A 12,532-nucleotide genomic window follows, 5' to 3' on the forward strand; every position below is an offset into this window, starting at 1 on the left:
CAGGGGCCTGTTGCACAAAAGTAGAATTAAGACATCTGGGATAAATGACTCAGCTGAGCTCAATGATTCATTAAGACAGGTGAAACCAATCCTGGATAGGTGCGCGCTCACGGCTCACTCAAATAGACCCCGCCACAGATCACAGATTAACTGATTTACCATGGCAACTAGAGCCGCGTACTTTTCCCCGTCGGAAGCACAAATCCTCATGGAGGCATACGAGGAGGTAAAAGATATAATTAAGAAGTAAGGCAACACCGCCACAGTGATAAAGCAAAGAGAAAAAGCGTGGCAAAGTATTGCAGACCGCCTGAATGCGTAAGTAGTGCACAATTACACACTCACCGCTCCGCTGAAACATCACAATTACAATTCAAATATTTAATTCACATCTCCAAAAACGCAGTTGTACTGTAATTATGAAACGGTTAAATTTTTAATTGAAATGCACTGCAGATATGAGTGAAATTGTGTAAAGTAAGTCCATCACACTGTATAAAGCTATGATAAATTATTATTAAAGCCTTACATTATTATTTAACGTTACTACGCTCAGTACGGTTTAATCTTAGCCGTTGTACTCTGCTTCTTATGTTGTCCACCGTTTTTTTTGTGTTTCTCCTGCTTTCATTAATGTAAAGCTGCTTTGACAGAATGAAACAATTGTGAAAAGTGCTATATAAATAAAATTTAATTGAATAAATAGATGAGCTATAATAATAATCACTTTAATTTATATAGCGCCTTTCAAAGGACCCAAGGTCGGTTGCTCACTGCACTGCAAAAATGTCTTTCTTACTTAGTATTTTTGTCTTGTTTTCAGTAAAAAAAAAATATCTAAAAAACATCTTGAATATTTTGTTGAGCAAAATTACCTAGGAAAATAAGCAAAAAAATCTGCCAGTGAAACGAGAACTTTTCTAAAATTAAGTGTTTATGGAAAAAGTAAACTTATTTCAAGAGAATTTTTATTATATTGACAGATTTTTTATTTGCTTGTTTTAAGCACACATTTACTTAAAGTTTATATTTTTTGTCTAAACTATACTTATTTTGCTAGGTCATTTAGCAAATCAAGAAAATACATCTTTATTTAAGTTTAAAAAATATATATATTTTTACTGAAAACAAGACAAAAATACCAAGTAATTTTTTGCAGTGTGACTCCATTAAATGTGTGTGTGTGTGTGTGTGTGTGTGTAGATTAAACATGAACGGGCCAAAACGGACATGGCAGCAGGTCAAAATCAAATACAAGAACATTCTGCAGAATGGTATGGTCCCTGACTAATATTTAACAAAGCACAAGCATATATTGTACCCAGAAGGTGCCTGCTCACACATTGTCTGTACTGTTTTAGCAGTGAAAAAGAATACCCACAGACAAGGCACGGGTGGTGGGTCACCAAAGGCTGACCTTACCCCAGCAGAGGACATGGCCTTGGAGCTAAATAAAGGCAGGCCCGTCTTAGAGGGGATCCCTGGGGGGAAAGAGACGAGCATAGGTTCCTCCCAAGATGCCACCCGCTTCATTCAAGGTATGTCCTTCCATCTCTACATGGGATACAACCACATTCATATTGAATCAATTTGGACTGTCTGACTTTGGTTTACCTATTGCCTTGCAGTGTCTGGCAGCACTGTGTTCCTGTTAGAGCCACCAGCACAAGCACCAGACGATGCTGATCCAGTGAGTACTCCATCAAAGGCATACCGTAGGCCTGGCATGTCTTGTCTACTAGCTTCAATATGAATCTGATTAAATGTGATAGGGTGAAGGCCCCAGTGCAGCAGCAACAGCACATGATGGAGACGATGATGATGAGGAGGAGACCATCTCTCTGGATTCCAGAAGGCATGAGGTATCATGGTAAGACTGTGAAAGTACTATTTACTCTACAATGGTGAGGAGTCCTCATCAAAATCAAAAAATCTAATTTCTTTTACAGGACCCAGATGCTATACAGTGGGAAAACCAGCCTGGCAACATAGTGCGTATTAATAAAAGGACACCACATCCTGCCAAATTCCAGCTGCGCTAATTGTATTGTGTTCACAGAGCTCACAAGCTATCAGAAAGTTGTATGGCAACCACCTCCGGCGCCAAATAGAACTGGCAGACATAGACATTCAGTACAAGAAGAAAAAGATGGAAAATCTTGCACTGGAGTCCGAAATAAAAAAGAGGACAATTAGGAAACTGGACCTTGAAATAAAAAAACTTGAGAGGGAGGTGAGATATGCCTTCAATGTACACTGTATGCTAACTGTAACACAAATGTATTAATCATTATTTTTATTTCCTCCCCAGCTCCAAGAAGATGACACAGCTCAAAATAAAAATTAGGTATATTCTCGTAAAGTCAAGTGAGCCATGACATATGAGCTCTTATTGTGAGCACACAGGACGGTGGCATCTTTCTAAGTTTTTTTTTATTTTCCCAGCAATCAGTACAACCAAGTCATCGTTATAAGGCATCGCCCTCTTTTGCCCACCCCCCCAGCACCAGGTGTGGCCACTAGCCTATATGAAGGCCCAAAATTGTGTGTTCCTTTCTGCTCTGACAATGGCATGCCCATTCGTGCGAGATGTGGTGGATGAAGAAGCACTTGTGCTGAGGAGAGCCTTCAGGCGAGAAAGGGTCTTCAGGGACCGGTTGGACCCACTGGCCTTCCCTGATGACCATCTATATGAAAGATACAGGTTTTCTGCAGATGGCATCAGGTATCTATGCAGACTACTGGGTCCCAGGATTAAGCACCGCACTGCACGGAGCCATGCACTGAGTGTGGAGCAAATGGTTTGTGTGGCCTTGCGCTTTTTTGCTAGTGGAGCCTTCCTGTACTCAGTGGGGGATGCAGAACAGCTGAACAAGGCCACAATTTGCCGCACAATAAGGAGTGTGTGTCTGGCTATCAAAGCATTAGCAGATGTCTTCATCTCCTTCCCTGGCCACAGAAGACTCTGTGACATCAAAGAGGAGTTCTATAGGATTGCAGGTAAGAGGATCTACAAATTACAGGACAACTGTTAACACATAGTAGGATACTCATTACTTTGTGTGACAGGTTTCCCCAATGTCATTGGTGCAGTGGACTGCACACACATAAGGATAAAAGCCCCTCAGGTGCCCATGAGGCCGATTTTGTGAATAGGAAATCCTTTCACAGCATTAATGTTCAGGTGAACATAACTTTTTGATATTGTCCATTGACGAACACTCTGCATTGCCAGTGATGTGCATTGATTGGTGTAATATTCCTCATCTTATGATTTCAGATGGTCTGCAATGCTGACTGTGTGATCAGCAATGTTGTGGCAAAATGGCCTGGCTCAGTCCATGACTCCAGAATCTTTCGGGCCTCTGAAATCTATCAGTGCCTATCACAAGGTAAGCCACACAACCCCTATTTATAACCATCATGGCTGTGTCAAGAATATCACTGTGTTTATGAGGTAGTAATGATGAGATTTTGTGTTGACAGGTGAATTCTCTGGTGTGTTGCTGGGAGACAGGGGTATGGCTGCCAGCCTTTTCTCCTGACACCTTTCACAGACCCCCAGGAAGCACAGCAGGCCTACAACCATGCCCATGCCAGGACCAGGGCCAGAGTTGAAATGACCTTTGGCCTCCTGAAGGCACGCTTTCACTGCCTTCACAAATTAAGGGTCAGCCCTGTTAGGGCATGTGATATTACTGTGGCTTGTGCTGTCCTCCACAATGTGGCCTGCCTGAGGAAGGAGAGGGCCCCCAGAGTGCCACCAGCCATGGACTGGGACAATCCGGCAATCTTCCCTGATGACGACAGTGGTCGGCTGCTGAGGGACCAATATGTGTTGAATTATTTTAGTTAGTATGTGTGCTTTCAATTTTGGTTAAATATGTCCTGCGGTGGCAGAGGAATTTGGGTTTTTTTGGGTTCGTTTTTTTACGAATTTGGCCTCTTATGATGTTTGTGCGGTATACTGTGTGTAATACAAGGCTGCAGGGAGGCTACTGCATCCATTCATTTGTCTGTTCAGTTGATGTGTATGGATTTGTCCTGCATTTATTTTAGTGTGCAGACATGCAGAGTGTGTTATATACAGACCTTTGAATGTGTATGTATCATTTTGTATAATATGCTTGGATTCTGTGCTTTCCATCTTGTAGAGTCACTGTGACTTCAGTTTCGAAAGGAGCTGATGGTTTACCTGCTTTGTTTTGTCCTTATTCAATAAAGGAACATAATGTTACACATTGTGTTTTTATATTCATATGGAATGTGTATTTGTTTATATGACAGAGTACTAGGGCCACACTGAAGAAAAAGGATAAAGTCATAAATTTATGAGGCTGGTTCTTTCTGCAGAAAAGCTACATATTGTTTTTACAGTTTTGATACTTATGACAATGTGATACTTAATATTCTGGCACATCAGCAGGTCTTTGTTTATGAAACCATACTGAAGTACAATTTCACGAAATGCCCCGCATCTGTCATTTTAACAACTGTCCTCCTTTAAAACAACTGGTTACAATATTATGACTTGTCTTTTTTTTCCCTCTGTGGCCCTAATATTCTATCATTTTATATATAGTCTATGGGAAACTGTAAATTATCTAATGATAGCAACATCTAAAAATCATTTTCTATCCAAAATCATTGCAATTAATGATCACAAACGTTTAAATAATGACAGTGGGTCTAGTTATATGTGATAACAATGTATAGTGAGCAGTGAAATAACTATTGGTTTCCATTTGTGGTGACTGCTGACTGACATTAGGGATGAGATTAAATAGATCCTGGAATTTAGCCTGGTCTGGAGCAGGCTAGCTCCACAGAATAAATCTCCATGGTAATTTATACCATAACATATCCTCCTGCCCCCTATCCATCTTTAGTGCAACCGGATTACGGATCAATTGAGCCAGGATCACCAAGATATCCTGGCTTAATCCCTTATCCTAGTTTTGTGCAACAGGCCCCTGGTCTTGAAATCTTGTTCGATATTCTCTCTTTCAAAACTTCCTGTGTACCCGATGACAGGAAGTGCCTATTCTTCATTTCACCAAGGATTAACTTCAACCCAATTGCCAAGACTGGCGACATCGTGTGGAAGCTGTAGGCATTGTAAACTGGCCGCTATCTATTTTCCCTTGCCATAGATAATACAGACAACTGGCGGAGGGATATTTCTTTTTTTTTGGTGAACAGTTTTCCTTGGGGTTTTGCCTGCTAAACACGTTCTGTTATAGTCACAGACATGATTTAACTAGTTTTAGAAACTTCAGAGTGTTTTCTATCCACACATACTAATCATATGCATGTACTATATTCCTGGCATGAGTAGCAGGACGTTGAAATTGTGCGTGATTTTTAACAAAACATTGGAAAAAAAGAGCCGATCTTTAAGATGTTTTAAACAAGCTCCTTATAAACTGCACAAGTACCAGAAACACTTGTTTTGACAAATAGCAATAAATCACTGATATCGATTAGAGGGGAAAATCAGGTTGTACGTGATGTTGAAACTAACACAACTAAAAAAAACACATGGAAATGGGAGATATCTTTTCCCTCACTGGTTAGAGGACAACCTGCAGAAGACAGTCATATTTGAGTGATACATTTAAATTTAGGGGTCACTAAACAAAGGAACACAACACTTATTTGTCATAACTCATCAATATCATGTTAAAATCAGTTGTGCGAGAGGAGGGAGATGAAGTTGCACGTCCTGTTAAAACTAACAGCTCAAAAACCACACAGAATCTGGGAATAATGTGTACATCACTGGTTAGAGGACAATTAGGAGAAAACGGCCAGAAACATTTTGAAGTGTTGGATTTTGATTCAAGTGGGTCACCAACATGGTAAGTGTAACACAACTCTTTTTTTGTTCGTCACTTTTTGTTCAATCACATAAATAGTACTCTTCCATTTCAGAGCATGGATTTCCCGAGGCTAATATCCATATCATGCTGAAATCAATAGAACAGGGGACAAACATTTAGGCTTCTACATTGTGACATCATTAAAATACTCCTTCTACAATGTTAAAAACATTCTACATTGTGACATTTTTTTCATTATCACGAAATAACTCCTTCATGTATGTATTTTCTGATGATTAATCAGAGATCTTTTATCAGAGTATCTCTTGTCACACTGATCACAGCTATAAGATGTCTCTCCTGTGTGTATTCTCTGGTGTTGAGTAAAATGGCCAGATTGACCAAATCTCTTCCCACATTGGGAAACCCACATAAGATTTCTCTACTGTGTGTGTTCTCTGGTATAATGTCAGCTGGCAAGATTGACCAAAACTCTTCCCACATTGGGAAACCCACATAAGATTTCTCTCCTGTGTGTGTTCTCTGATGAATTTTAAGGCCTGATGAGGTGAATTTCTTCCCACAGTCAGAGCAGCAGTGAGTTCTCTTCCCTGTGGATCTCTGCAGGTGTTTATTGAGGTGTTCTGATTTGGAGGTACTCTTCTCTGCCTCTTCAGCATCATGAGGTTGTTGAGGCTCCCCAGATGATCCACGATAGTCCCGTATCTCTCCTGTGTGAACAACAAAGTCAGACAGATGAATTAAGGCCCACAACAGCGGTAATCACTGTAAAAGGTGATGCCAACAACGTAGCCATGATGTTGTACAACAATTGCCGTCTGTAATGAATGTTAGCTATTTGACAATTGTCTTAAAATGAGCAAGTCAGATTTTGTCTTGTTTTCACATTAGTAGTAACATCGATGATTGTAGGCTAGAAATAAGTTATTCATGTTGTTGAAACTCTAAGCAGTGTGCCAGATGACATTTTGGTCTCCAATATAGGCCCCTTCCTGTGTTTGCTCAAATTGCGGCACGAGGGCAATTTGATTGCAGAAACTCCTCCCTGCTAATGAGGAAACCGAAAAAAATAGTAGATCCATATCACATTGGGTGAGGCGTGTTGCCGGATGATATATTTAATTTAAAAATGGATAAAGAGATTGAAATATATTTTTATTTTAACTTTATTTAACCAGGCAAGTCAGTTAAGAACAAATTATTATTTTCAATGACGGCCTAGGAACAGTGGGTTAACTGCCTGTTCAGGGGCAGAACGACAGATTTGTACCTTGTCAGCTCGGGGGTTTGAACTTGCAACCTTCCGGTTACTAGTCCAACGCTCTAACCACTAGGCTACCCTGCAATATATACAAAAAAAGAAGAAAAAAAAAAGTACAACAACAAACACGTCTTACTGCTACGCCATCTTGGATTACAAGATGACTCAGTTAAAAACCATTGAATGTAGCAAACTCTGAAATGATTTTGTATTTCTGTGCCTCGTAACATGAGCCACTAAATAATACGTAGGCCGAGTGCATTTCAGAATACAAAAAAAACTGTCCAACAGCAAGATCCAGAATTTAAGTTGAAGTTCATATGACAAGCGTAACGTTATGACTCTAACTACTGTTCCCTGAAGGAGGGAAACTAGGTACAACATTGCTGTCCCCAGTCCACCTGGCTGTGCTGCTGCTCCAGTTTCAACTGTTCTCCCTGCGGCTATGGAATCCTGACCTGTTCACCGGACATGCTACCTGTCCCAGACCTGCTGTTTTCAACTCTCTAGAGACAGCAGGAGTGGTAGAGATACTCTTAATGATCGGCTATGAAAAGCCAATTGACATTTACTCCTGAGGTGCTGACTTGCTGCAGCCTCGAGAACTACAGTGATTATTATTATTTGACCATGCTGGTCATTTATGAACATTTGAACATCTTGGCCATGTTCTGTTATAATCTCCACCCGGCACAGCCAGAAGAGGACTGGCCACTCCTCATAGCCTGGTTCCTCTCTAGGTTTCTTCCTAGGTTTGGGCCTTTCCAGGGAGTTTTTCCTAGACACCGTGCTTCTACACCTGCATTGCTTGCGGTTTGTGGTTTTAGGCTGGGTTTCTGTAAAGCACTTTGAGATATCAGCTGATGTACGAAGGGCTACAGTATATCACAAAAGTGAGTACACCCCTCACATTTTTGTAAATATTTGAGTATATCTTTTCATGTGACAACACTGAAGAAATGACACTTTGCTACAATGTAAAGTAGTGAGTGTACAACTTGTATAACAGTGTAAATTTGCTGTCCCCTCAAAATAACAACACATAGCCATTAATGTCTAAACCGCTGGCAACAAAAGTGAGTACACCCCTAAGTGAAAATGTCCAAATTGGGTCCAATTAGCCATTTTCCCTCCCTGGTGTCATGTGACTCGTTAGTGTTACAAGGTCTCAGGTGTGAATGGGGAGCAGGTGTGTTAAATTTGGTGTCATCGCTCTCACATTCCTTCATACTGACTGGTCACTGGAAGTTCAACATGGCACCTCATGGCACCTCACCCGAGCGTCGGGAGCAGTTCTGAACCATGCAAAGTCTTCCGTCAAGTTTTTCGGAAGATGGCGCGGTAGAACGGATGTGCCTGGGGGGTTCTCTCTCTGTGAAGGGGCCCTGAGGATTCTCGGGGTTCATTTTGAGACCTCCGGCTCAGCGACGCTAAACTGGAACATGCGTATCGCAGTGGTACAGAGGAAGCTAGCAATGTGGAAGGCTAGGTATTTGTCTTTTATGGGCAAAGTCCTGGTCCTAAAGGTGGATGTGTTGCCGTCTCTTTTGTATTTGGAGTACATCTACCCATTGCCGGCTTGTCTGAGGAGGCCTCTAGTGAGGCTTGTGTTTCAGTTTATGTGGAGTGGCAGGTGCGAGTGGGTCGCCAGGGCACGCATGATCTGTCCCATCGGGGAGGGAGGTAGGGGGGTACCACATTTCCCCCTCAAGCTGGACTCAATTTTTGTTTCTTTCTTGTTAGCGGAGCTTGCTCAGCCAGTTATACACCCGTCCGGTTACCTCCTGCGGGTGTTCTTCTCGTATCAGGCGAGAAGCGTAATGGTGTGGTCTAACGCGGGTCCTCGGGCGGAACAGCTGACGTGGCACTTTGGTCATGCGGCCAAGTGGCTGCGTGCGCACCCCGAGGTTGAAGTTGCCCGAGTAGGCACCTGTACGAGGAGGTCAGGCAGACAGGGAGTCCTGCGCCCGTAGCGGGCATCTCGTCAGTGGTCTGGGAGGGAGTGCAGGCGCGGGGCCTGGACAACGGGCTCAAGGACCTGAATTGGTTGAGCCTTCATAAGCGTTTGCCGGTACTTTCCATCTTGTACCGGTATAGTTTGGTGCAATCCCCCACCTGTCCAAGATCCTCTTGTGGCAGGGAGGAGACTGTGCGCCATGCCTTCTGGGACTGTGCCTTTGCCGGACTAGTCTGGGCTAGGGCACAGGTGATGCTAGGTGTGGTTAGGAGTGATTTTGTTTTGACATGGGCTAGGCTAGAGAGAGGCGTAGGGAGAGCAAAGGGAACGGATAGGGACAGGTTTCTGCTCTGGCTTCTCATGAGTCTCTTTAAAAAGGGACTGTGGGAAGCCAGGAAGAATTTAGTCAAGACAGGGAGAGATTGGGGGGTGGAAGGGATAGTGAGAAGGGTGGAAGGTGATTTGAGGGGGAGGATGAAGAGGGAGGAGAGGAAGTGGGGGAAACATGCGGCACGGGAGAGGTGGAAAGGGGGTTTAGGGCTGGGAGTGTTAGCGTGAGTTTGGTAAGGGGATAGATTAGGAGATAGGGAAAGGGTTAGGTATTGGTTAGGTATGACGGGGAGGGACGATGCTCCCCTGAGGTTTGTTTTTGTTTGATGTTTTTGTAAATAGAATTAATTAAGAATGAATGAGAATTATGATTTTGTAATAGTATGAATGGTATTGATTGTAATAAATTATTTTAACCACCTCATGGCAAAGGACTCTGAGGATCCAAAAAAAAAACATTTTTGCTCTACATAAAGATGGCCTGGGCTATAAGAAGATTGCCAAGACCCTGAAACTGAGCTGCAGCACGGTGGCCAAGACTATACAGTGGTTTAACTGGACAGGTTCCACTCAGAACAGGCCTCGCCATGGTCAACCAAAGAAGTTGAGTGCACGTGCTCAGCGTCATATCCAGAGGTTGTCTTTGGGAAATAGACGGATGAGTGAGCATTGCTGCAAAGGTTGAAGGGGTGAGGGGGGTCAGCATGTCAGTGCTCAGACCATACGCCGTACACTGCATCAAATTGGTCTGCATGGCTGTTGTCCCAGAAGGAATGATGCACAAGAAAGCATGCAAACAGTTTGCTGAAGACAAGCAGACTAAGGACATGGATTACTGGAACCATGTCCTGTGGTCTGACGAGACCAAGAAACTTATTTGGTTCAGATGGTGTCAAGCGTGTGTGGCAGCAACCAGGTGAGGAGTACAAAGACAAGTGTGTCTTGCCTACAGTCAAGCATGGTGGTGGGAGTGTCATGGTCTGGGGCTGCATGAGTGCTGCCGGCACTTGGGAGCTACAGTTCATTGAGGGAACCATGAATGCCAAAATGTACTGTGACATACTGAAGCAGAGCATGATCCCCGCAGGGCAGTATTCCAACATGAATACCACCCCAAATACACCTCCAAGACGACAACTGCCTTGCTAAAGAAGCTGAGGGTAAAGGTGATGGACTGGCCAAGCATGTCTCCAGACCTAAACCCTATTGAGCATCTGCGGGGCATCCTCAAACAGAAGGTGGAGGAGTGCAAGGTGGTGTAGCCCATTACCAGAAACTATAGGAGCATAACGACTGCTGGTGTAGCCTATTACCAGAAGCTATAGGAGCATAACGACTGCTGGTGTAGTCTAATACCAGAAGCTATAGGAGCATAACATCAGAATTTACAAAGGCCAGCAGCAGCTGATAAACAATGGCATAAGGGATCTGTAGAATGTATATAGGTTCGGAGCTTGTGTGAAATAGCATAGTCTGCTAAATGACTTAAATGTAAATGTAATGTACAAATAGAAATCAAACTGGATGGACATCAGAAATAGAGGAAGGACTAAGAATAAACAAGAGAGAACTATTGTAAAGTAGACAGACTGTGTCTGTAGAGTGTGTATAAGATGTATGGATTGAAGGTAGAAGCAGAAGTGTTGATTAGTTTACTCCAATTGGGGGATCGGCGGAAGGGTTTGCGGGGAAATATAATAAAGGTATATTCTTTAAAAAAGTATGTATGTCTATACAGGTATGTGTCATATATATATATATATATATACACATATACGTGTGTATGGATAAATATATTTACCCAAAAAATATGGGGGATTGGAAATGATGCAGACAATTACATTGGAAGCAACATTCTTTCCGCAATATTAAGCTGATCGACCCTCCAGAAAAAAAAAGAAAAAAAAGGCCAGCAACAGCGGGAGGAGTAGGCTAAGGAAGATGTTTTTTTGATGGTTAGGCTATCTTGTTTCAGAGGGGTGTCATCAATAGCCCATAATGACAACAGATAATAAACAGAAATACCTTATTTACATAAGTATTCAGACCCTTCGCTATGAGACTCAAAATTGCTTTCAGGTGCATCTTGTTTCCATTAATCATCCTTGAGATGTATCTACAACTTGTTCAGAGTCCACCTGTGGTAAATTCAGTTGATTGGATATGATTTGGAAGGCACACTCCTGTCAATATAACGTCCAACAGTTGACAGTGCATGTCAAGAGAAAAAAACAAGAAATGAGGTCGAAGAAATTGTCCGTAGAGCTCCAAGACAGGATTTTGTTGAGGCACAGATCTGGGGAAGGGTACCAAAACAATTCTGCAGCATTGAAGGTCCCCAAGAACACAGTGACCTCCATCATATTTAAATGGAATACGCTTCCTAGAGCTGGTCACCAGGCCAAACTGAGGGATTGGAGGATAAGGGCCTTGGTCAGGGAGGTGACCAAAAACCTGATGGTCACTCTGACAGAGCTCCAGAGTTCCTCTGTGGAGACGGGAAAACTTTTCAGAAGGATAACCATCTCTGCAGCACTCCAACAAGCAGGCCTTTATGGTAGAGTGGCCAGACGGAAGCCACTCTTCAGAAAGACACATGACAGCCTGCTTGGAGTTTGCCAAAAGGAACCCAAAGGATGGATGGAATGGAAAAGGTTGACGACTGCTGGTGTAGTCTATTACCAGAAACATTAGAAGCATAACATCAGAATTTACGAAGGCCAGCAGCAGCGGGAGGAGGAAGAGTTTTTTTCTGATGGTTAGGCTATCTTGAGCTCTGGCTCGAGTCATTTGTGTGCCTTAATTATTTAATCAAACAGTGTGCTTAAAGCATCAGACCAGTTCAGTACATATAGTTGATTTAATTAAAACACATGGGGTGTGTCTATATATGGAAAAATACACGTTATAACATTTCTACCAATCGGTTGGTAGAAAGAAAAGACGACTCTTGGTTGACCCATGATTGTTTTTAGTTGGGGCCCTAGTGCATTTATTAAGTTCAGACCGCTTCCCTTTTTATACATTTTGTTACGTTACTTATTCTAAAAAAAAAATTCTAAGAATTCAATGAAAATGTTTTAGAAATTCCTGAGACTCAATTAAATCAATTAATCATGTTGAGGATATACAGTGTTTGTT

General features: G+C 42.4%; 1 protein-coding gene and 1 pseudogene across 2 annotated transcripts; both read left to right on the plus strand.

The window, feature by feature from the left end:
- The first annotated feature begins 82 nt into the window (after nt 1-82).
- On the plus strand, nt 83-2,588 carry LOC124015825. 2 transcript variants are annotated; one of them, XM_046331314.1, is made up of 9 exons: nt 83-318; nt 1,204-1,274; nt 1,362-1,538; nt 1,629-1,690; nt 1,773-1,862; nt 1,950-1,991; nt 2,060-2,233; nt 2,312-2,347; nt 2,446-2,588. In XM_046331314.1, the coding sequence occupies exons 2-8, from the start codon at nt 1,211-1,213 to the stop codon at nt 2,345-2,347; spliced, it is 645 nt and encodes a 214-aa protein (XP_046187270.1). In that variant the 5' UTR covers nt 83-318; nt 1,204-1,210; the 3' UTR covers nt 2,446-2,588. The 2 variants fall into 2 exon arrangements, with proteins under 2 accessions (XP_046187270.1, XP_046187271.1); XM_046331315.1 differs by lacking the exon at nt 1,204-1,274 and having other exon boundaries at nt 249-318.
- Nucleotides 2,529-3,545, plus strand: LOC124016483 (annotated as a pseudogene).
- Nucleotides 3,546-12,532: the final 8,987 nt, after the last annotated feature.

Source organism: Oncorhynchus gorbuscha, linkage group LG26 (genome assembly GCF_021184085.1).
Source record: "Oncorhynchus gorbuscha isolate QuinsamMale2020 ecotype Even-year linkage group LG26, OgorEven_v1.0, whole genome shotgun sequence".
Lineage (NCBI taxonomy): Eukaryota > Metazoa > Chordata > Actinopteri > Salmoniformes > Salmonidae > Oncorhynchus > Oncorhynchus gorbuscha.

Bases quoted from the DNA above. Each gene is read 5' to 3' on its own strand.
- LOC124015825 (XM_046331314.1), top strand. From the start codon at position 1,211: ATGAACGGGCCAAAACGGACATGGCAGCAGGTCAAAATCAAATACAAG. The intron at 1,863-1,949 runs GTATCATGGTAA...TTTCTTTTACAG, and splicing joins TGGATTCCAGAAGGCATGAG to GACCCAGATGCTATACAGTG. The intron at 2,234-2,311 runs GTGAGATATGCC...TTTCCTCCCCAG, and splicing joins TAAAAAAACTTGAGAGGGAG to CTCCAAGAAGATGACACAGC.